This window comes from Aotus nancymaae, unplaced genomic scaffold, assembly GCF_030222135.1.
Source record: "Aotus nancymaae isolate 86718 unplaced genomic scaffold, 86718_ANA_hifiasm-v0.15.2.pri h1tg000067l, whole genome shotgun sequence".
NCBI classification, from domain to species: domain Eukaryota; kingdom Metazoa; phylum Chordata; class Mammalia; order Primates; family Aotidae; genus Aotus; species Aotus nancymaae.
In genome coordinates this window covers 40050931-40074777 of record NW_026988482.1, presented here as the reverse complement: position 1 = coordinate 40074777, position 23847 = coordinate 40050931, and the positions used below count along the sequence as shown (strand labels likewise).

At 37.9% G+C, this 23847-nt stretch overlaps 1 protein-coding gene across 14 annotated transcripts in view; it reads left to right on the top strand.

Moving 5' to 3' along the window:
• MAGI1 (membrane associated guanylate kinase, WW and PDZ domain containing 1) overlaps positions 1-23847 on the top strand; it is a 677859-nt gene that overhangs the window by 395753 nt on the left and 258259 nt on the right. For all 14 annotated transcript variants that reach the window (XM_012469458.2, XM_012469472.2, XM_012469429.2 and 11 more), the window contains exon 2: positions 13671-13787. In XM_012469458.2, the coding sequence (XP_012324881.1) occupies positions 13671-13787 (117 nt within the window). The remainder of the gene's footprint in view (positions 1-13670; positions 13788-23847) is intronic.

The following is a 23847-nucleotide window of genomic DNA, read 5'->3' as shown; positions in this document are numbered from 1 at the left end:
TATTTTATTTTACTTTTTTATTTTGAAAGTTTCTAAACCCAAACTAGTGTTGAAAAGACAGCAAAATATATGCCCCCATCACCAAGATTCACCAGCTATTAACATCTTGCTACACCCATCCCATCTGTCCATATTTACACCTATTTCCATTTTGCCAAGTTATCTTAGTTTTGGGTGTAAATATCATGATACCTCATCCCCAAATAAACAAACATTACCACAAAATGATGACATTTTCCTACAAGCCATGATGCAGTTGTTATTTATCAACATTCATTCAGTAATATCATCAAACTTTCAGTTCATAGTCAGCACTCCCTTAGCTGAGGCATAAACATCTTTTGTTGTTTTTATTTATATATTTTTAAATTCCAGATCTAGTCACGCTTACACACTGCATTGTTATGAACTTTGGTAAAAGTAACAGTTTACTGCACGCTTACTATGTATTATACTAGATATTTCATTAGTGCATGATCTCCTGAAGCTGCATAACCTTTTTGAGCAAATGCTATTATTATACCCACCTGATTGATTAGGGAACTGAGGCTCAGAGAAGTTCAGCAACATGCCCAAGGCAAGCTGGTGAATTTGGAGCCTAAATCTAAACTTATCAAGCCTTGCTTGAAATCCAGGGCTCTTAACCATATACTGCTGAAAGAAACACACTCCGTAAGGACATTGATCATATCAACAAATTTCCACAACACCAGCTATGCTTTTGGGAGACTTCCCAGAAGCAGAAACTGTCTTAAAAACCTTTGGAAGTATAAGAACTTCAATACAGAAAAAATATGTGTTGGTTTTTTGCTTTTATTTTCTATGCTGGTGCTTCCTGATTTATCTTTATCATCATTCTGCTTGTTAATCTTTCCTAGACCCTCTGGTCAAGAACACAGACAGTCATACTCCCCCGGATTTGAGTCCCATCTCCTCCGTTGCTTGCTACCAGGGTGATGGGGCAACTTCTGAGCCTCAGTTTATGCTTCAGTAAAATGGGACTAGCAATCTCAGTGGTTGGGAGTAAGGATTATAAAGTTATTGCTTAGTCCTGCTATCTAGCTCATTGATAATGCTTAATAAATGTTCACTGTCTTTTGAGTCTAATTGGTCTAGTTAGAATTCTAATAGAGTACCTTTTCAAGAACTTAGCATGTTCTTGAAGGGCACAGACACATGTTATCTTTAGATCCCACTCAGCATTCTGAATGTAGAGACACTTGATTTCAGCTTTTGGTGAGGCCATGTAGCTGTTTACAAGGGCATGCCATAAGCTCACATCAGCTCTGTTACTTTACCAATAGGGGAACATTGTCTTTCTGCTTTCTGTATATAAATCCTTCATTTTTTTTCTGAACAGATGTTATTCCACTATCTTAGTTTAACTGGAATAAATACAAGCAGCACCAACGGCTCTAAATAATGAAAAAATCAAGATGATGGAATTTAAACTTAAGCTTGCTTTTCTTTCCTTGCTTAATTTAATTTTTTTCTCACTGCGGGATGAAATTTCTAATAAAAAGATTCACCAAGAGAAAAGAACAGAGAAGGCAGGCAGAAAATAATAATAAAGCAGATTTCCTGAAGTGCTAGCAAAATGTTTCATGCTTGCTCATGTGGGGAGTTAAATGTAAATAGTTTCTTGAGCTTTATCAGCATACATAAATCTGTCTCACAGGCTCTCTCTCACATCACACTCACCATACGTTTCTTTTTCATTTTTATTTTTTAACTTTTACAGAAGCACAACTAAAAGAACAATAGTCTTTGTACCACTAGGGGAATCGCTTCCATCTCTGCATGTGTGATGAGGTACTCTCTGTCTGGAGTCATGTGGTGTGTGCCTGTATATTATCAGCTCCGTAGTGGGGTGGCAGCACTTGAGATTAGTGAGAGATGAGAACCTGCTGTGAGAAATAGAGCCTAGCTCCCCATATTACATTAGGGGGTTTTGGTGTGGCTTGGACCATTGGTCCAAAAACTTTAGCATTTATTAGAATCATCTGGAAGGCTTGTTAAAATACAGATTGCTGAACCCCCACCCCTAGAATTTCTAATTACATGAAGTCTGGGGTAGAACCCGATAATTTTTATTTCATGTAAGTTTCTGGGTATTGCTGCTGCTGCCAATCCCAGGGGACTATACTTTGAGAACCGCTGGCTTAGACTAACCTGGGAAACAATGAACACCCTCCACCTCCACCCCAAGTGTTACTTAAACTCTACTCCAAAAATTACTTAAGGAGAATTGCTTACCTGGAGAGACAGGACCAACATCTAGACCAGGATTTAGCAAACTATGGCCCAAGGGACAATTCTACTGCCTTTTTCTGTAAATAAACTTTTATTGAAAAACAGCTTCATGTACATATTGTCAATGGCTGCTTTCACACTACAAAGGCAGAATTGTGCAGTTGGATAGAGTTCATATGCACTATCAAGGCTGGAAAATAGTTATTATCTTAGCTTTTTATGGAAATATTTTGCTGACCCCTGACCTAGACCAATGCTTGAATGTTTGGAGAAGGGAGGTTACAAGTAATTGTATAAAGAGCAGACCAATGGAGTGTTCCCAATTTGTGTATTTTTTTAGATGTGAGAGTTTTTGTTTTTTCAGTTGAATAAATATGATTATGGCAGTCATTTGTTATTTCTCACTAAACCATTCTCCAAATTAATTTTCTTACAAGCAATTTCTCAAAATGAAAGGGAACAGTTTTACCATTATGTAGCCTCTTTAATACATTGTTGACATCTCTTCAAATTATTGGTGGAAAATTTTTAAAAATCATAATTGAAAGGTGAAAATTTCTCATTTTGACACTATAATTGTTAGATGAGTGATGCTGAATTTCTTCCAGATTTGGTAGAAACTGCCATAACCTTTATGTAAAACAATTTGTGAGTATTTATTCAAGAACCTTTAAAATAATATTCATACTCATCAATCTAGTAATTTTACTTCTAGGAAATTTCAGCAAATTTTATGTTTAAAGTTTTTATTACAGAATTATGTATAATAGTTGTTTTAAAGGAAGACATGCAAATGTCTTTTTTTTTTTTCGAGATGGAGTCTTGCTCTGTAGCCCAGGCTGGAGTGTAGTGACGCAGTCTTGGCTCACTGTAACCTCCACCTCCCAGGTTCAAGCAATTCTCCTGCCTCAGCCTCCTAAAGTAGCTGGGATTATAGGTGCCTGCCACCATGCTAGGCTAATTTTTTGTATTTTTAGTAGAGACATGGTTTTACCATGTTGGTCAGGCTAGTCTCAGACTGCTGACCCCATGTGACCTCATGCCATCCACCGCCTTGGCCTCCCAAAGTGCTGGGGTTACAGGCGTGAGCCACTGCGCCTGGTCACAAATGTCTATTAACATGAAACTCATAATATTGCGATGAATTTACATACCTACTTCATTTAAAATAAAACTGGATGAAGGAAAGCTAATATGATCTTGTTGGAGGTAATTCATATCAAGGGCCTTAAACATTTTTGTTTAATATTTCCACTTGAGAGATCTCAAGAAAGTCATCAGAAATACACAGATGGATTTTGTACAAGGAGGATAATCAAAGTAGAAACAGTTTATATGCCTACTAATTGGTAATAGGTTAAATAGGTTGTGATGAATTGAAGAGATAAAGTACTGTGTAGCCCTTAAAACTATATTTTTGAGCATTAATATCACAAATGCATATGAATTACTTGTTAGAAAATGTAGATATAAATCCACATATGTGGCATGATCCCACACATCCTATACTTAATAGATACCTAATACATCTCTGTATTCCACTCAAGAGTTTTTCATTACCAGCTACGGACAAACATTGGGCTCCTTTTTGACTCCATTGCATGTAGTGTCTTCCTCCATCATGTTGCCAAACCCTATGAGTTCCAGTTTTAAATTACATCTTTTCTCTGCCCCTTCCTGCCTTTCTTCCCAGCCACTCCCTTAGTCCAGGACACTTCAGAACTTGTGTGATCAGCTCTGCTGGCTTCTGAGTCCTGCCTCTACACATGACCCTGTGTGTGCATACACACTACACAACTGCAAAAGAAACCTCGATATTTAGACCACGTCCTCTACCTCCATGACTCAAATCCTGTCAGTGCATTCTTATACACTTAGAATGAAATGCAAGCTCTTTATCATGGCCTGCAAGGCGCAGAATTGTCTGGTCACTGCTTCTTTTTCTCTCTTTTTAAAAATTTTAATTGTATTTGGGGTACTGGTGGCTTCTGATTACATGGATGAGTTTTTTAGTGGTGAATGCTGAGATTTTAGTGCACCTGTCACCGAGCAGTGTACACTGCACCCAGTGTACACTGAGTGTATTCTTTTATCCCTCACCCTCCTCTCAATCTCCCCTCCTACATCCTCAAAGTCCATTATATCACTCTGTATGTCTTTTTGTCCTTATAGCTTAGCTCTCACTATAAGTGAGAACACAGAATATTTGGTTTTCCATTGCTTCACTTAGAATAATGGCCTCCAGCTTCATCCAAGTTGCTGCAAAAGACATTATTTTGTTCCTTTTTATGGCTGAGTAGTATTCTATGGTATATAGATATCACATTTCTTTATTCACTAGTGCTTCTCTCTTTTTTTTTTTTTTTTTTTTTTGAGATGGAGTTTCGCTCTTGTTACCCAGGCTGGAGTGCAATGGCGCGATCTCGGCTCACTGCAACCTCCGCCTCCTGGGTTCAGGCAATTCTCCTGCCTCAGCCTCCTGAATAGCTGGGATTACAGGCACGCGCCACCATGCCCAGCTAATTTTTTTTGTATTAGTAGAGAAGGAGTTTCACCGTGTTGACCAGGATGGTCTCGATCTCTTGACCTCGTGATCCACCCGCCTCGGCCTCCCAAAGTGCTGGGATTACAGGCTTGAGCCACCGCACCTGGCCGTGCTTCTCTTTTTAACCTCAAACTGAGCCACCCTCTGTCTGAACTTCATCATGTTTCTCTAACATGCCAACCTCTTTCCTACTTCCAAAACTTTTGCACATGCCGTTCACTCTGTCTGGAATATTCCTTCCCCAACACTTTGCAGACCCAGCTAGCCTCTTATCCTCCTTTAGTTCTCACCTTAACAACTGCCTCTGCCTGGAGTTTATCTCTGTTCATCCTTCCTAAAGCAGGCATGTCCCCTGCTGCTCAGGGACTGTTTATTATCATTGTTGCATCCTCAGGGCTCACAGGGTATTTAGCTCTAGGCGCTTAATGAAATACATGTTGAATTAGTGAATGAACCTCCCCAAATGTATAAGTGTATTACAAGTGTGCCTGTATGTTTATATATACATAGGCATACAGAGGGGACCATACGAAAATGTTAATTATGCCATAAATGAAGTCACAGGTGATTTTAACTTTCTTTGTTGTACTTTTGTGTATTTTTAAAGTCTTGAAATTAGTTCATATTGCTTTTTTATTGTGGTTGCATAAATTTGATCATGTTTCCATTTTTAAGTGTGTAGTTCTGTAGCATTAAATGCATTTACATTGTTGTGCATCTGTCAGATTTATTTTCAATTTATCCATCATATATGTTTTGAATTTATAATTTGTGTTTAAAAAATCCTATTCTTTATAATACTGAAGTGCTGAACTGACAGTTTTTTTTTTTTTTTTTTGCTGTAATAGCTATCCTGCAGTACAAACCATTTGTTGTTGCCCTAATAAATGGACTTTTCCTACAACTATAATCATTCTTTGAAGAAATTGTGTGCTAAAGCAAAATCACCTGAAAGTGTGATTAGTTTAAAATCCTTATGCAAGTTCTCCTCAGCATTGAAAATTTGAAATGTATGAAAGTGTCAATTCTCATTGTAATGAAATACCATTCTTCAACCTTCTGCATGTGGATGTGGACATGGAGCACATGTAATACAGACAGGGAATTGCATTTTACCTTCTTGGTCACAGATAGATACATTAAGAAGACTCAAAAGTGTTCTCTTGGGAAACCTGGTTTCTTGACCACGATTATTCTTCCTACTGAGCAACATTCCTTTTGGGATCTCTATCCTTGGAGATAGAGATTAGTCCAGGCAGGGTCCCCTCATCATCCATCACCTTAAAAAGATGCTTCTGGTAAGAGTTGGCAGAAAATGCATGTGAGAGAAAAAGTGGGAGAAACTACACACTCAGTTATATTAGGGGATTATTTTATGTTTAAATAATGACAAGCAAAATTTATAGCATAAATAAGTGCTAAAGGAACCCTACCCAGAATATGTAAGAATATCTCTTTATCAAGAATAACTAGATAACCTAATAGGAAAAGGCAAAAGCATAGAAGAAATGTGAACAGGCAAGTCACAGAAAGGAAAACATAAAAGACAATTTAAAAAACATAAATGCTCAGTCTCAGTCATAATAAGTTAATTATAAATTAATATAACATTAAGATATCATTTATCTAGTAGATTGGGGGGCATTTATAAAGTTGGAATGTGCAGAAAAGAGTTAGTGGCAGCTAGTTTGAATGCTGAGGTGGCCCTTGGCTGGCATCTGGGAATTTGCATTTCATGGGATTTCTTTCACTTTGATAACTGATAAGAGTGGCTCACTATATCTAGTCTGTATACCCAAATGCTATTATTTATGCTTTTTTTCCCCCCAAGATTTTGGAGTTTTTGTTTGTGTCAGGCAGAGGCTGCTTATGTGACCAACTCCTAGTAAAAACCCTGGGCCCTGGATGTCTAAGGAGCTTCTCTGGTGGGTAGCTTTTCACATGTGTTCTTCTGGGATGTATGTGTGTCCTGTGTGATGTCATTTGGAGAGGACACTTGGAGACTTACACCTAATTTTCTCTGGACTTTGTTCTGTGAACCTTTTTCTTTGATGATTTTGCTTTGTATCTTTTTGCTGTAATAAACCATAGCCATGAGTACAACTATATAAGGAGTCCTCCAGATCTTCCTAGTGAATCATCCAGTCAGGAGTGATCTTGGGGACTTGAAAGATAGTGACAACAGCAAAAGGTGGCCTAAGTGTGGAAAACAAGACCGCCAAAACTATTTATGGAAAGGCAAATTGGTACTACCATTTTGGAAATGAATTCAGAAATACTAAGATAAATGGAAGATGTCTGTGTCCAGGTTTAGATAATCTAGAGAGAGAACCCTCACACATTTGCTGAAAAGAAATTGAGGGAGGGAAGCATTACAGTAACATTTATAGCAATATTGTTTATATTGGAAATAACTTAATTTTCTATGAAGGAGAAATAAATTTGGTTTATTTTAATATTGAATATTATACAACATTTAAAATAACAAAAATTACATCCATCAAACATGATCAACATTTTGTAAACTCATAGGTGAAAAAAGCAGAGTTATATTGCTGTAAATATAAAAGACACAGAATTCCAGATGTATAGATAAGATACAGAAATATAAAATAATGGCACATCAAGAGAGAGTCTAAGTCCCATTTTCCCCAGTTAAAATTTCTTGGAAAAAGTTCTACATATAGTCATATGTTGCATAATGACTGGAATACATTCTGAGAAATGTGGCCTTAGATGATTGAGTCGTGCACACATCATAGAATGCACTTACATAAACCTAGTTGGTATAGCCTACTACACACCTAGGCTATATGGTATAGCCTGTTGCTCCTAGACTACAACCTGTATAGCATGTTACTTTCCTGAACACTGTAGGCAGTTGTAACACAATGGTAAGTATTTGCGTATCTAAACATATGCAAACATAGAAAAGGTACAGTAAAAATAGAGTGTTATAATCTTGTGGGACCCATGGTGCATATGTCTTTGACTGGAACTTTGCTATATAGTGCATGACTGTATTTTTGACCTATGTTCTCTTTTCTATTTACACAAGAAATCTTGAATTTCAAAGAAAGTGAAGATGCTATGACAAACTGTCTTCTAACTTACTATTGTATTGGCTCACTGCCCTTGACAATTAATAGACAATTTATAGACATGTCCCTTAGGTAATTGGCAATTAATTTGAGATTAGATGCCAAAAATTATAGTATTCTTAATAGAATGTGAAAGTTGAAGCTTTTCAAGTCCAAATGTCGTGGAACTCAGAGTAAATGTTAACTGGCAGCACAGTAAACCCTGACCCTTTACACATCCACAGTAGAGAGGAGTTTTAGTTTGATAACCATAAACCCCTAGCTACCTTGGCTAGTTTGAACCTAAGTTTAGGTGCAAACCAAGAGCTTATACTTAAGAATGCCTTCCAGGTGGGGCACGGTGGCTCACACTTGTAATCCCAGCAGTTTAGGGGGCTGAGACAGGAGAATTGCTTGAGCCCAGGAGTTTAAGACTAGCCTGGACAACACAGTGATAACCTGTATTTACAAAAATTTTAAAAATAGCTGGATGTAGTGGTGCATACCTGTAGTACCAGCTACTTGGAGGGCTGAGGCTGGAAGATTGCTTGAGTCTGAAAGGTCAAGGCTACTGTGAGCCATGATCACACCAATGCACTCCAGCCTGGGTGATAGGCTGAGACTCTGCCTCCAAAAAAATAAAAAGAGTAGAATGCCTTCCAATCTGTATACCTCTGGTTTATCTTGATAGTTACCACATACGATCCATAAGGATGTACAAATCTTTGTTACATATGTGATGAAGAGATATTGTATCCCAAAACTCCTTTGGAATGTTGCTTTTGACTCAAGCATTTTGGATATCATAGACATCTTTGCCATGGCTCAAATGATAACTGTCAGTGTCTTTTTAATGTCAAGAACTCTTGTCACCTAGGAGAAATAAAAAATCCTACATTGCAAATGGGAATTTTGCTGGTAACATTTGTTTTAGTCAGCTTCTAGTGTGCCTTATACCTCAAGCTAGAGTTAGAAGGTAGAGAGATCACATATCAGTGATTTACTAGTTGATTTCATTTCCTGAATTTCAGCTCCAGCACAACGCCTAGAATACGTTAAGCACACACTAAATATTTGTTAATGAGTTTATGTACGTCCACACTAGTGGACTACTAGCACAAGTAGATTAATAAAAATCTACTTGTGCTCAAATATAAACACTAGAAATACAGAAGCACTAGAAATATCCTTTGATCCAAATCTCCGTAGATCTATATTTTGTTTCTGGCTATTTCTAAGCCAATAGAATAAATTTTGTTTGCATGCATTTTTTTTTAAAAGAGTAAGAGTTCACATCTGGACTGATTTTTTTCTTTGCCCTCTCACCTTGACAATTGTCCATTCAACAACATAATAATTATACTTTCCATCTTTCACTGAGTGCTGTCTTTCATTTAATCCTCACAACAGTCTTATGACAGAACTACTGTTACATCAGTGTTCTATTTTTACAGATGAGAAAAGCAAGGTTCAGAGATTAAGCCCTGTGCTCACACTCACCAGCTAATAGACAGTTGAGCCAGGATTCAGAAGTAGGCCTGTCTGGCTTAACTACCAAGATTTACTTTCTTTTTCCTTCAGTTCAACTCTCTAAAGGGAAACTGAGAACTATGCAAACTGAACATTGACTGACACATAGTACTCATTCAATCATTATGTATATTTTAAGCTTTTGAAATCAATTTTGTTGGTATAGCTTACATATAATAAAACACTTGTTTTATGTATACAGTTCTGTGAATTTTGACAAATATATAAACCCATGTTATTACTATGTCGATCAAGAATATTATACTGGGGCCAGGAGTGGTGGCTCACGCCTGTAACCTCAGCACTTTGGGAGGTCGACATCGACAGATCACTTGAGGCCAGGAGTTTAAGACCAGCCTGGCCAGCATGGTGAAATGCCATCTCTACTATAAATGAAAACTAGCCGGATGTGGTGGAAGGTGCCTGTAATCCCTGCCACTTGGGAGGCTGAGGCACAAGAATCACTTGAGCCTAGGAGGCAGAGGTTGCAGTGAGCTGAGATTGTGGCACCGCACTCCAACCTGGGCAACAGAATGAGACTCTGTCTCAAAAAAAGAAAATATTATTTTGGCGTCTCCTCCAGAATGTTCCCTTGTGCTCCCCATTTTTAAAACACCGATGTTGAAAACATTATATATTCACAGGATATCACTGTGGAAGACAGTGTGGAAATTCCTCAAGGATCCAGAACCAGAAATACCACTTGACCCACCAATCCCATTACTGAGTATATACCGAAAGGATTATAAATTATTCTACTATGAAGACACATGCACATGTATGTTTATTGCAGCACTCTTCACAATAGCAAAGACTTGGAACCAACCCAAATGCCCATCAATGATAGACTGGATAAAGAAAATGTAGCACATGTACACCATGGAACACTATGCAGCCATAAAAAAGGATGAGTTCATGTCCTTTGCAGGGACATGGATGCAGCTAGAAACCATCATTCTCAGCAAAGTGACACAGGAACAGAAAACCAAACACCGCGTATTCTCATTCATAAGTGGGTGTTGAACAATGAGAACGCACAGGCCCAGGGAGAGGAACATTACACACTGGGGCTTCTCAGCGGGTAGGAGACTAGGGGAGGGATAGCATTAGGAGAAATACCTAATACAGATTTTGGGTTGATCAGTGCAGCAAACCACCATGGCACGTGTATACCTATATAACAAACCTGGACATTCTGCACATGTATCCCAGAACTTAAGGTATAATTTTTAAAAAATTTAAGTAGAAACAAGAAAAAAGAAAGTATTAAATAATTATAAATAAGCATAAAAAATAATAATATAGAGGCCCCATGTATAGAAACCTCCATGTGTAGAAATCATATAGAAGTCTTTCACCCTGTTTCCCCCAATGGGGAAGACCCGTAGATCTTATTCCCTTATGCCCTTTGCAGTCAGCTTTTACCTATCCTCAGCTCTCTGTAACAATTAAAATGTTTTCTTTCACCATAAATTAGTCCATTCCAAAATTTTTTAGTCCATCCCAAAACTTTGTAAATAAATGAAAGCAGGCAATATTTTCTCTTTTGTGTCTGACTTGTTTTGCTCAACATTCTGTGTTTGAGATTCATCAGGATTAATGCATGTGTTAGTAGTTTCGTTTAATTGCTGTGTCACACCCCAGTGCTTGATTATACCACAGTTTTCTTATTCATTCACCTTTTGATGGACATTTAGGTTGTTTTCAGTTTTTGGCTATTTATAAGTAAAGTTGCTGTGAAGACTCATCTACAAGTTGTTGATTTTCTTTCTTTTTTTTTTTTTTGCGACGGAGTTTTGCTCTTGTTGCCCAGGCTAGAGTGCAATGGCTTGATCTCGGCTCACTGCAACTTCCACCTCCTGGGTTGAAGTGATTCTCCTGCCTCAGCCACTCGAGTAGCTGGGAGTATAGGCATGTGCTGCCACACCTGGCTAATTTTGCATTTTTAGAAGCAGTTTCTCCATGTTGGTCAGGCTGGTCTTGAACTCCCAACCTCATGTGATCTACCCGCCTCAGCCTCTAAAAGTGCTGGGATTACAGGTGTGAGCCACTGCACCTGGCTCATCTGCATGGTTATTTTTGTGGACTTCTTTTCATTTCTCTCGTGTAAGTAAGAGTAGAATTGTTGGGTCCCATGGCTATTGAAGGTATGACTTTCTAAGATACTGTTTTCCCAAGAGGGTGAACCATTTTGTATGCCTGCTAAGTAGTATATTTGAGTTCCTTTTTTGCTACAACCTTGCCAACACTTGATATTGCCAGTCATTTTAATTTTCGTTATTCAAGTTGGTACTTAGTGGGATCTCATTGTGATTTTATTTTTTTTCTCCAATGACTAATCATGTCTAACATCTTTTTGTATGCTTAATAGTCATATATATTCCATTGTGAACTGTCTGTTCAAACCTTGTGCTCATTTTTCTTGGTGGGGGACAGGTTCATGTGGTATGTCGGTGTCTTCATTTAATAAATAATTGATGAATGATTGAATGACCTAAGTTTGATTTGAATATATGTATTTTCCTTTAGGCCACTTGAAACAGTAGATATAATACTGGTCAAATAAAATAGCACAAATTGGGTTTTATTAGTCTATTTGAAAATGAGCAGGTGTAGCCGGAATCTTATATTGAATGTGATATTAAAGATCAGTAGTTTCCTCCCCTAGGTAGGAAATATCATCATCTTCACTATCACTGTCGTTCTCATGATTTGCTCTTTTTGACCATGGGGAAGTTATCATTTGAAGACATGAGTTTTGTGGCTCACGTGATTCCTGGGTTGCTGCATTGTTTCTCTAAGGCTAAAAATGTTCTTACCTAATTTGTATCTTGTCTAAAAATGGAAAGACAGCCGCAGCCTAGTTATTTTTAGCTGTCATTGAAGCATCTTTCTCCATTAAGAGAGAATTCTAGTTAGGTTGATCTACAAGCCTTCTGTTGATCCTGTAAACTGTAATTTGTGATGATGATTTTTTAAAATGTGTCTCTTTTCTATGACACATTTTTGTGATAATATAATATTTTTAGCTTTTCTTTTGTTCTGTTAAGTGTGGAGAATTACAAAGAAACAAACACAGACTTACTTAGATAACTATGCTTTAATAACAACAACAAAAGCAACATACATTTAGTGTTTAAAAAGTAACACGGGGTAGGGAGATGTCTATGTCTATATCTGTCTCTCTGTCTGTGTGATGAAGAGTGAAGTCTACTTATTTATCCCCAGCTCAAGTCCTTTTTCCTAAATGAAATTAGTGTTAAAACTTTCTTATGATTCCTCCTATTAGTACCCAGTATTCCCTTTTCCAAATTCATTTTTACAGAAAAGGAATCAGACATTATGCACAATTCCACACATTTTCTCCCAATATCAAGCCATGGAAATCTAGCTGGTGTAGAGTAGTTGTTATATGGAGGAACTGCTTTCATTAATCCCTTTTGGTTGTTTCCAGGTTTTTGTTTTCGTTTATTTACTGTCATAAAAAAAGCTATATTAGGGCCAGGTGCAGTGACTCATGCCTGTAATCCCAACACTTTGGGAGGCCGAGACAAGCGAATCACTTGAGGCCAGGAGTTTGAGACAAGCCTGGACAACATGGTGAAACCCTTTCTCTACTGAAAATACAAAATTTAGCTGTGTTTGTGGCAGGTCCCTGTCATCCCAACTACTCGGGAGCCTGAGGCAGGAGAATCGCTTGAATCTGGGAGGCAGAGGTTGCCTTGAGCCAAGATCACGCCATTGCACTCCAGCCTAGGTGACGGAGTGAGACTTCATCTTAAAAAAAAAAAAAAAAACTATAGTAATACTCATGGAAATTTGAGCAGACTTATACAAGTATACCTGTAGAGTAAATTCCTACTAGTTGAATTCCTGGTCAAATAACATTTTATCATTTGACAGTTATTGCTGGATTGTCTTCTTTAAGATTTCATCAATTTGGTCTTTTAGTAAGTCTCTACATGTGTCTATGGCACATATTTAAATGTAATAGGCTACATTAAACTCTTTGATATTTCAGCCTTCTAGTATTATGTGAAACAGGATCTCCAAATTAATGCATTGCCAGTGCCATTTTATCTAATGATGTTCTTGCTTGACTTTACCCCTGCAGAGGAAAATCTAAAGTACATCCTCCTAGTGACCAGGCATGGCAGGCTAGAATTGCATCCTGTTGCTTTCACGCACTCAGTTCTTGGTTACTCCTTTTCCAGGAGGCCCTGTTGTTGATGTGATATGTCTATTTTATGTATTTCCTGCAGGAGGAAGGCTGAACAAGGACCTGCGACATTTTCTCAATCAGCGGTTCCAGAAAGGATCTCCTGATCATGAGCTCCAGCAGACCATAAGGGATAACCTTTACCGCCATGCTGTGCCTTGTAAGTAGCCAGGCTTTGGCATGTCACTGCTGGGGTGTGTGTGTGTGTGTGTGTGTGTGTGTGTGTGTGTGTGTGTATAAAGTCCAGGGGAGAAAGGAGATCTCAAAAACTGGTTCTGGAACACCTGGTGGCTTGCCTACTAAGTGACTCCTTAACTCAAGCAAATCAGAATTGAAAATGGGACAATAGCCCAATGTCATGGTGTGCCTGGGTTTCAGTCACAGCTCTGCAGTGAGGGGCAAATTACCTACCCTTTGTAAGGCCCACTTTTCACATTAGTGGAAAGGACATGTCACTGATACTAGTTTCACAGAACTACTATGAGGAGTCAATGAGATGAGGGACAGAAAGCATTTTGTAAGGTAATAGTGTGCTGTAAGTCTCCATAAATGTTAACCATTGCTGTTATTAACGGAGTAGAGCAGGCCAGCGGCCTTCGGACTGACCAGTGGCTCTCTCTTCCTTCTCAGGGTTCTCCTTTTCGCCAGCTTTATCAGATTCATAAATCAGGATTTTATGTATAATTTTGTTTGAAGAAATGATTTCCACAGATCAAAAAATCCCAAACCTCTAGACCACTAGATTACACCAAATCTGAAAAAACAAGACACAGGACACAGGAACGCTGAAAGCAGAGTATCTGTGTTAAAGAAAGGCAGCTTGTCTGTCTGTCTGTCTGTCTGTCTGTCTGTCTATGGGTGGATAAATTGGCAGCTCAGTGGTATGAAGTATCACTGTGCTGTGGCACACTGTGTTCCTGGTTGTTTAACTTCTTTTAAAATATGAGGAAGGAATGATTCTGGTTTTATTACTTAGAATTTTTCTTTCTCTTCTCTACTACCCAGTCCTTCAAAGTTTGAAATTTATTTTCTTAGAAATACCATTTTTTAAAGCAGCAAAAGAAAGGAGGAATAATTTAATGTTCAAGGTACCCTGCTTATTTTTATGATTTGTTTGCTATAAATGGTTTTTTAAAATAAATAAATAAATAAATAAGTAAAAAACCTTGCAAATGATATGCTAGAGTACTGTTGTTTCCTGATACTACTTAACAGAATAAACAGAACTAATCTAAGGCGTTCTGTAGATTTGCAAGGACTTAGACTATGGTTCTGGATGATAACCACCAGAGATTAGATTCTAGAATAGCCCCTGGCTCTCCATTTTACTCGTTAATAAAACAGAGGCTCTGAGAGGAAAAGAGGTTTACTACAAGCAACTTGGGACAGGACCCCAAGGTTGCCTCTGTTCATGGAGTGGCTAAGCTGCATTTGATGGAGAGGAAGTTGTGATGATATGTTAATGTGAATTTGTGGTCCTCAGTTCTTTTAGTCTTTTAGCATTGAAGTTGTAAACTGTAATCCTAGTAATAACCTAATAATAATTTCTTACATTCTGGCTTAATAATTAATTCCTAATGTTAATCACATACGTGGGGCAGGCGTTACTATTCTATTTTTATAAATCAAGAAACTGAGACAATGCTGTAAGCCAATAAAATCAAGTCCAGAGATGATCAGGGCTTTGAGTCTCCTGAGTTCACTATTGCCCTGCCTTTTCCACATTGAAGGACTTTCCTTCTATAGTAACCCTTTGAAGTTGGGGGTCTTTAATACCCATTTTACAGATGAAGAAACAAAGTCACAGGGAGGTTCGGTAACCAGTAAGTGGCAGATCTGGTCTTTTTAACTCTTAAGTAATCTAGGGCTATTTTCATAGCTGCCCCATAGCTGCCTCCGAAGTTATAGTATAGCAGGTTCAATACAACTTTGCAGAAATCAGTAATTGCAGAATCATGATTGTTCTCTGTGTAATTTTTCCCCTACTTAGATTCCAATTTAAGAAATGGGGATGAAGCAAATGAGCACACCATTTCTTGACGCATCTGTGGTGTTACCATGGTTACATTTTGGCATGCTCTCCCATTTTTTCCACTGATTTATTGGACCTGATTGTGAGCTAAATGGCTTGATTTTAAGCTTACCACTGTTTAGGAATTGGGGCAAAACTGACCTCTGTCTTTTACATACAGTGGAAAATCATGTTTGTTTTTGCTTGTATAAAGCCCTTGGCATTGATATTTTACGGCTGTGAAACCAGTAAATTAGGAATTTTGAAAGCAGAAATGGTGTTCCTACTAAAAGAGAAAACAGGTAACAATTCATTTTACATTTCCTTCATAAAATGGGAAGGAAATTCAGAAGAGTTCTGTTTTGGAGTCTGGTGTAGTGTGCGTGCCTTTGAACATGAGTAGGCTGGGGCTGACTTGGGATTCTTTCGACTTGAGTTACTCTGGCCACATTTGTGTTTATTTTGATTCTTTGGCCCATATGACTGGGAAAGCCAAGCTCTCCACCAGCTTGTTTTGCTAATGGATTAGGAAGCTGTGGATTTGGGAAATGGTTCTCTTGATGATGATGTAACTGTGCTGCAGAGAAATGGGCTCGTGTAATCTGTAAGTTCCAAAACTTCCTGCCATTGACATTTCAGTGACTTCAGTATTTTGAGAAGAGATGACCTCATGAACAGGTGCTTGCTGTGGGGGTGGACTTCTTTCCCTGTACATTTTAGGAGGCTCATGGGTCGTTGGAAATGAAGAAATAAAGCTCCTTCATTCTCAGGTTATTTTTAGTGTTGCCATAATGCAGTGGAGCTGTACGTGCATCATAGCACATTTTACCACTTAGGATTCAGTTTATCTTAATTCGTTGGCAAAGGAAATGCAGGTAATAGCACCCCTGTTTTACCGGTCAAAAGATGAAACAACAGTATCGAACTTTCTCAAAATTGTACTGTTTGAAATGTTGTATTACTCACTCCTCATCTGCTGCTATTTTACTTTTTAAAATTTGTAATGGTATTAGTGAGATATAATTCACAAAACATACAATTTACCGATACACAGTGTTCATCCAGTGCTATTTTTGTTATGGTTATTTATTTTTCTCCACTCTTTTTTTATTCAATAACTTTTATCATTTCTACAGTAAGAAGAAAGGGCATGTTAGTTGAAATTTTATTATATTTACCACTGAAAATCACCACTAGGAAAACCCCAATAGAAAAGAGATCCAGATGCAGAACAAGTTCAGGGGCCTGCTGTGAAGTCTGAGGGCTGCTCTGCTGGCTGCCTGGCCTAGCACAAGTCACATAATCTCTCTGAATCTCGTTGACTCTTCAGTAAAATGGAAATAGTAGTGCGGACTTAACGATTGTCTTATCAGATACACATAGCAACCCAATAATGTGAGTTTCTTTAAAGGAAACAGAGGCTGAGAGAGGTTAATAGTTTGTTTAAGGTCACACAGCAAGTTGCATGGTCAGGGTTAAACCAGTTCTCTCTCTAACTCCCAAGTTGGGTGTTATTAGTAATAGCCAGATTAGAGTAATATACAAACAGACTATTGAGAAGAAAAGAAAACAAATTTTCTGATGACTGAATTTAAAGCTCTAGCTCTTTAAAATAATGACGTTTTTATGTCTTGGGGTTGGAAGCAATGTAAGGCACAATATCTTAAAAATAAGGATATTCTCTCTGATGTTCAAGTAATTCACTGCTATGTACAATATAATTTTAATAATTACTTAATGATTATTCAGATACAAAAAAATCATTACATGATTATCTTAGGATATCTAGGTTTATCATTTTCTGTTCGGTCTTTCCTTTACGTACCTATGGGGAACCACAATATATGGGTTTGCAACGCATGTAAACATGCCTACGTCCCTTATTCCTCAGAACCATCTGCTAATATTTCTGTCTTTTTCCCCCTCCAGTTTTGTTCACATTCCCAGCCCCTCCTGCTCTGCACTTCAACCCTACAAACTTCATCTTCCACACACACTTTGTGTCTTCTTATAAATGGGTATTATTTATAAATGGGTATTATTTTCTCCTATTTCCCTACCTGTGTGGCTGACCAGTTCACAGTCGTCTTTTTAAGTGTTAGCCAGATGCCACTTCCCCCACGAAGTCCTCCATTGCCTCCCCAGATTGTGCCTGTTGCCCTCCTCCGCACTGCCCAAGCCCTACTCCATGACCTCCTTCGTGCCTGTTTTGTGCCTGACTGTAGTGCCTGCTGCTTGTCTGCCTGTCCTAATTAGATTCTAACTTTCATGAGTCAGGCAGCATCTCTAACTCAGTGACCAGGCCACTCCTAGCTTGGTGCCTGGATTATAGGATAAATATTTGTTGAATGAATGAACAAATGAACAAATTTCTTCCAGGAAGAAATCGAAAAAGATCTTCTTTATTTTTCTTCTTTTATTTTTTTCTTCCTTACTTAGCATTTGAGAGAAACAGCAGAATTGCTTTGACCATAAGGCTTTCCGAATAAAAGGAAGGTCAGAGTCTTCAGCCCCAAGAAGGGTCATAGATGACTGACAAGGGCTTCACTAATTACTTGGCCGGTAATCGAAACACACAAGAACAATGTCAAAGCTCCCATGAGCTTGGAGCTGGAGTACCCGTTCACAGCTCCTCCTAATTGTAGTCTAGATATCACCATATCCCCCGCATTGGTAGCCTTCCTGTTTTATGACTTCTTGTCCTAGCTGATGTGACAACATCTGAGATTCTTGCTTTGGAATGGCTGCTTTTCCCATGAAGATAAATGCATTACCTGACAACGCTTGTCATTTACTATGCTGCTGCTGTCAAAACGAGATACAACTCATCCAGTAGTGCTGGCTCTCTGGAATGCTGAACACTGCCCCTCCCATTCCTCCTGGCTTCTCTGGGCTCAACTCTCATCTTTCTTTTCAAGCAAAGGTCACCTAAAAGAGGAAAGGATAAGTCAGTTTTGTTCGGCAGCTTAACACTTTGTTCATCAAAGCTCTTCCCAATACCGAGACCATTGTAACCCATCTAAGAGGTATTGATCATTGACTTAAAGGACTTTACAGAGGGATTACATGCATTTGATCTACAAGGCAATTTAAATTTGATGTGGTAAACATAGGTGATCTATTCTTTATTTATACGGTTGCCATATTCAAATGGGCATTTTAGCATCTGCTAATATTGTTTACTATTTTAAATGGGTCCATAAATTACCATTAGTTCTATTTGAACTTACTGTTTTCTCTTAAGTGTAGTTGTTTTTGGTGCGGCTTGCCTAAAATCAAACACTTCTCCTATGACTTTTGACAATTAGAGCTGATAACATGAAGTAGACCTATTTGTCAGCAAGTGTCCAGGATAACGAACTGGATGTTGGAAAATAGTTTGTCTCCTGGATTGTGCATACCTGTTCAGGTTGTGTTGGAAACTGGTGGACTGCTTCCGGTCATAATTCATGAACAAGAAAGTTCTGCAAGCATCATAGGACTGATCAGATAAAGAGATAAAGGTCACTGGAAACATTCTCTTTATTGTTATTTCTCTGCCCTCGTCCTCTATCTAAACTAAGGGCTGTCTAAAAGGATTGCTTTAGACTTTACAAAGCCTAGCTTGTGGCAAAACTATGACTAGTAACAATAGCAATAGCTCTCCAGCTTTTGGACACTTACTGTGTTCTGGATACTCTGTTATGATATCTCTCTGTCCCTTTCTCTCTATTATGTCATCTCTAACTTTGGCTTCATGTAAAGCACACAGACTCTTAAGGATCTGAACTCTCACCTCTTTTCTATGTAACCACAGATGTTTGTTGTTTATAATGTAAACAACCTTTATCTTTATCAGTTTTCTACTCTTTATCTTCCCTTCCCTCCTACCCATCATGCCTGTATTTTCCCATGTTCCCCTGGCTTGTCTGTAATATGGGGACTCCTCTCACCTGCTGACCCACCCCTTGACTGCTTACACCTGTCCTTTTCCATCAAAACTTATTTGCTGTGCATTGGTTTGCTATTGGCCTTCCTTTAAGAAGCCAATCATTAGAACAAAGAAGTGAATGTTTCTTACTGTGGTATAGGTTTCCTTTGTCCATCATATGTTTGTGACTTTAAATGTGGTTCTGTCCAAAATACCCCGTGTAAGAGGATATTCTAACAGAGAATATTCATGGGCAGCAATGAATTCTTATGCTTTTGATTTGTTTTTATACTCTTCATAATGTTTAGCACAAACTGTGTACATAGAAATCACTTTAAACACAAGATTGCCCATGTCAAGGTTGTTACTGTGTCAAGGGTATCACTGCTTGCCATGTCACTGCTTATACATAGTCTCCTATTTCACCATGTATGAGGTGAGCTATGATTTATGTTTCACAAAGTAAGATAATAGTCCAGGCAAGGAGTTTTGTGCCAAATTTAAAAATCATGGGTTTAGAAAACAGTACTTTTTGTTTAGATGTGATTTGGAGCTAGAGTATGGGATCCGATAACTGTAAACACATTTTCATTGATGGGACTCTCTGATGGAGCACTGGAAGGTGGTGAGGGAAGCAGGAAGGTTCTTTGTTATTCTGGAGTTTTATTCATTGAGGAACTTGGAACATCCTTGGAACCCTCCTGATAAATGACAGCAGCATTCCCTGTGTTTGTGACAACCCAGAGCAGAGCACCACTTTGCATTTCTGCATAGCCCTTTCAGGAGCATTGAACTGTGGAATCTGTATTTACCTCTTGCCAGGGGAGAAGTGAGTTTTCCTGTGAGTGACTTTATGAGAAAGACCTGGACTTTCCTGATGGTGACAATTCCTGTTCTCCTGGGGGCTCTGTCTGATTCCAGGGAAGTGTGCCATTCACTGTCCATTCCTGCTGGAAGTCTTACTCAGGCGGGTCTTACTGGGAATACCATGGTTTTGAGCTTTGCCGAGGAATGGGTTTGGTAAGTTAAAAGACCATTTTTTCAAATTAACGTATTAAATTTTAAAAAGGAGTCTTCTCTTAATTTTGGGGGTGATTTATTAACAATCTCTTTGTTAACAAAGATCTAAAGCCGTTTTCTCCATTGTAGCTTTTGTTAGTAATAAAACTGACATTGTGATTAATGGATTGTCATGGCATTTATTACAAGCCATTGTTTATTCTAGTCCATGTAAGTTACTTCTATTGATACTCTACCTTACCCTTTTCTTTCTTGCTTTTTCTTTTTCTTTCTTCATTTTATTTTATTTTATTTTTTTTGGAGACACAGTCTCACTGTTTCCCAGGCTGGAGTACAGTGGCATGATCATAGCTCAGTACAGCCTCCAACTCCTGGGCTCAAGTGATCTTCCCACCTCAGCTTCCAGAGTAGCTGGCTCTTCTTTTTATTTCTGTTTTTCATCTTATGTATTTTATCAATCCTTCTCCTTAGAGCTTATCTAGACTGATTTCTTTAAAGCTTTAAGATCGGCTCTGAAATTCTAAATTCTGCACTAGACAGGGCAGCTGGCATTCATCACTCTTTGTCAGTAGACAGCCTAAGTACTTTACAAGTATTATTTGGTTAGTTGTACCATGATGCTAGTGGTAGTTATTACTGTCATTACATATGAGGTAAAGGTGGAGCAGAGAGGCTGAGTAACTCATCTGACTTTATGCTTTCTAATTTAAAAATTAACAGTTTTTTAAAAACCAAGTTGTGTTTATTGAGTGTGCCCATTGTGTCAGGAACTCTGTTAAACACATTACTTACGTTATTTTCTTTAATCCTGTTAATCTTTTGAAGTGTAAGCTATTATTATATCCATTTTCCAATGAAGAAAATGAGATTTAGAGAGGCTCAAATACATGTATTTACAGAGCTAAGTTGATTTCAGTCTGATAGATCCCAAAGTCATTATCTTAAACCACTGCATTTTATGACCATTTGTACTATCAGTTTAATTTAGCAGAACGGTGTATGTAATGGAAAAGAAAACCACTGGAAAGGCCATTCCAGTACCTTCAGGCCACCTTTCAGAGCCCATTCAGCATAGTGCACTTTAGACTCATGCCCTCCCTCTGCGTATCATTAGTGCTTGACTTGTTGAGTCTAGAACATTCAGATGTGATGGGCTTTCAGCTGTGGTGGACCTGAGAGGCTGGCAGGCTCTACCACTTACTAGTTTTGTTGGCTTGGGCAGATTACTCATGTTTTGTGAGGCTCCATTTCCTCATTATCTTTACTGATGTTTACAGGATATATGGAAGCACCCAACCATGAGCTTGACACTTCATACGCCCTCTGTTAAGATTGATCTTTCTTCCTTACCCCTTTCCCTTCCCTTTCTAGCATGACTTCCCAAGCGCTCTTTTCAATATCTCTTCAGGCTTTGAGGACTTATTTATATGAAGATTCTTTTTTCTTTTTTTTTAAACAAGCTAAGTTTTGAAAAACTGACTTCACAGAATTTGTTGAGCATACCAGCATTTGTTGAGTATAATAACCCAGTGCTAGATGCCAGGCGAGAATATAGTGAAGATTAATAATTGGATGATTTAGCCAATAATAGGCATGCTTGAAACAGCACATTTTCTGCCTATTCCCAGCATCAGCTAATTCTCCAAAGTTCTGTTTCTTTGTATTTCTTACTATATGTTGTTAACCTTAATTGCCATTGTATAGTTGCTGAGTGGATAGAGTTCTACTGGAGAAAAAAAATGGGAAAAAAATTACAAACGTAAAAGCTCATAACACTGGACTTGATTTATATGTGTCTGTTAATAGATTTAAATAAACATGGTTTGGCTGGTGTTCCTTATTTTAAGGTTCTTGGGGCATAGAAAAAGGGAAAGCCATAGGAGTTTTAGATTAAATTTAATTAGAGGGTGATAATTTATAATTTTCTTATGAAAACATATTAGACCAGACCTCTCCACTTAATAATAACATCTATCATTAATCGAGTGCTTACTGTATGCACCAGGCACTGTGCAAAGTGAGTCACAAGATTTGTCTCTTTTAACTATCTCTGAACCCTGCACGACATAGTGTTATCAGTTCTGTATTCTGTATTCTGCAGTACAAGTGCAGCAGTTGAGGTGTGGAGAGCTTAGGTAGTGGCATTTCCAAGGAGGCACGGTTTAATAATGGTGGAACTCAGATTCAAACCTTGTCTAACCACCTCCGGAGTCCAGGCTCTTGGTTTGTTTTACTGCCTGCCATCACCTTAAAGACCCATGTTTTCAAATTAACATATTAAATTTTAAAAAAGAGTCTTCTCTTAACATATGGATTAGTCTTTGGCTGAGTGTAGGTTACTAATATATCTATTTGGCAGTCATGTTAATTTATTTAATTGCTTTATAATTTTAGCTGACATTTTTCATCAAGGTTTGTTGCAATTATAAAGCAATTTCCATGATGATTTATGAAGGTACATGAAGGTTTTTACAGTATCCTTACCATGTATTATTTATTTTAAGAAAAGGGTAGTTTCCCAACAATCATTTGAATCAAGAGAATGAGATTATAATATATTTAAAAATAAATTTCCTTGTACCAAATATGTTCCGTATATGTAAGTGAAATTTCTGGCTTCTATAGTGGACTGTGTGCATTTCTTCGGTGCTCCAAGTAAGGATATTTCACCAATTGTGTTCTGATTGCCTTACCTAGTTTGTGTTGGGGAGTGAGCTGCCCAAAATTTAAACCTTAAATTTGAACAAGAAAATGTCAGTTGTGTTATTTTCACTACAATATGAATAAAGTAGACTTTTAAAAGAATCAATGACATATTTTCCTATTGCATTTAAAATTAACCAATGACACATCCCTATTTTTAGGAAATATATGCTAATACATTTAGGGGTAAATGGCCATGACAAATGATGCAACTTATGCTTAAATGGCTACAAAGCGTAATAAATGGTTAAAAATATATTATGTATGGGAAGAGGGAGAGAGAGAAAATGACAAGCTAGTAGGTTAAGACGTTAATAACCAGCAAGTCTGAGTAAAGTGTATATGGTGTTATTTGTACTATTCTTATTCTTGCACCATTCTGTAAATTTGATATTTTCTACAAAAGGAAAATCAACCTATACCACCCCCCCCCAAAAAATCAACCAATTATAGTTTGGAAGAAAGAGAGAGACAAAAGCATCACATTCACATGGGTTATGTTTTTGTGTCTCTTCCCCCTCATTTATATCAGTGTTTTTAGCCTAGAATTGAGATTTTTGTTTCTACTGTGATAGA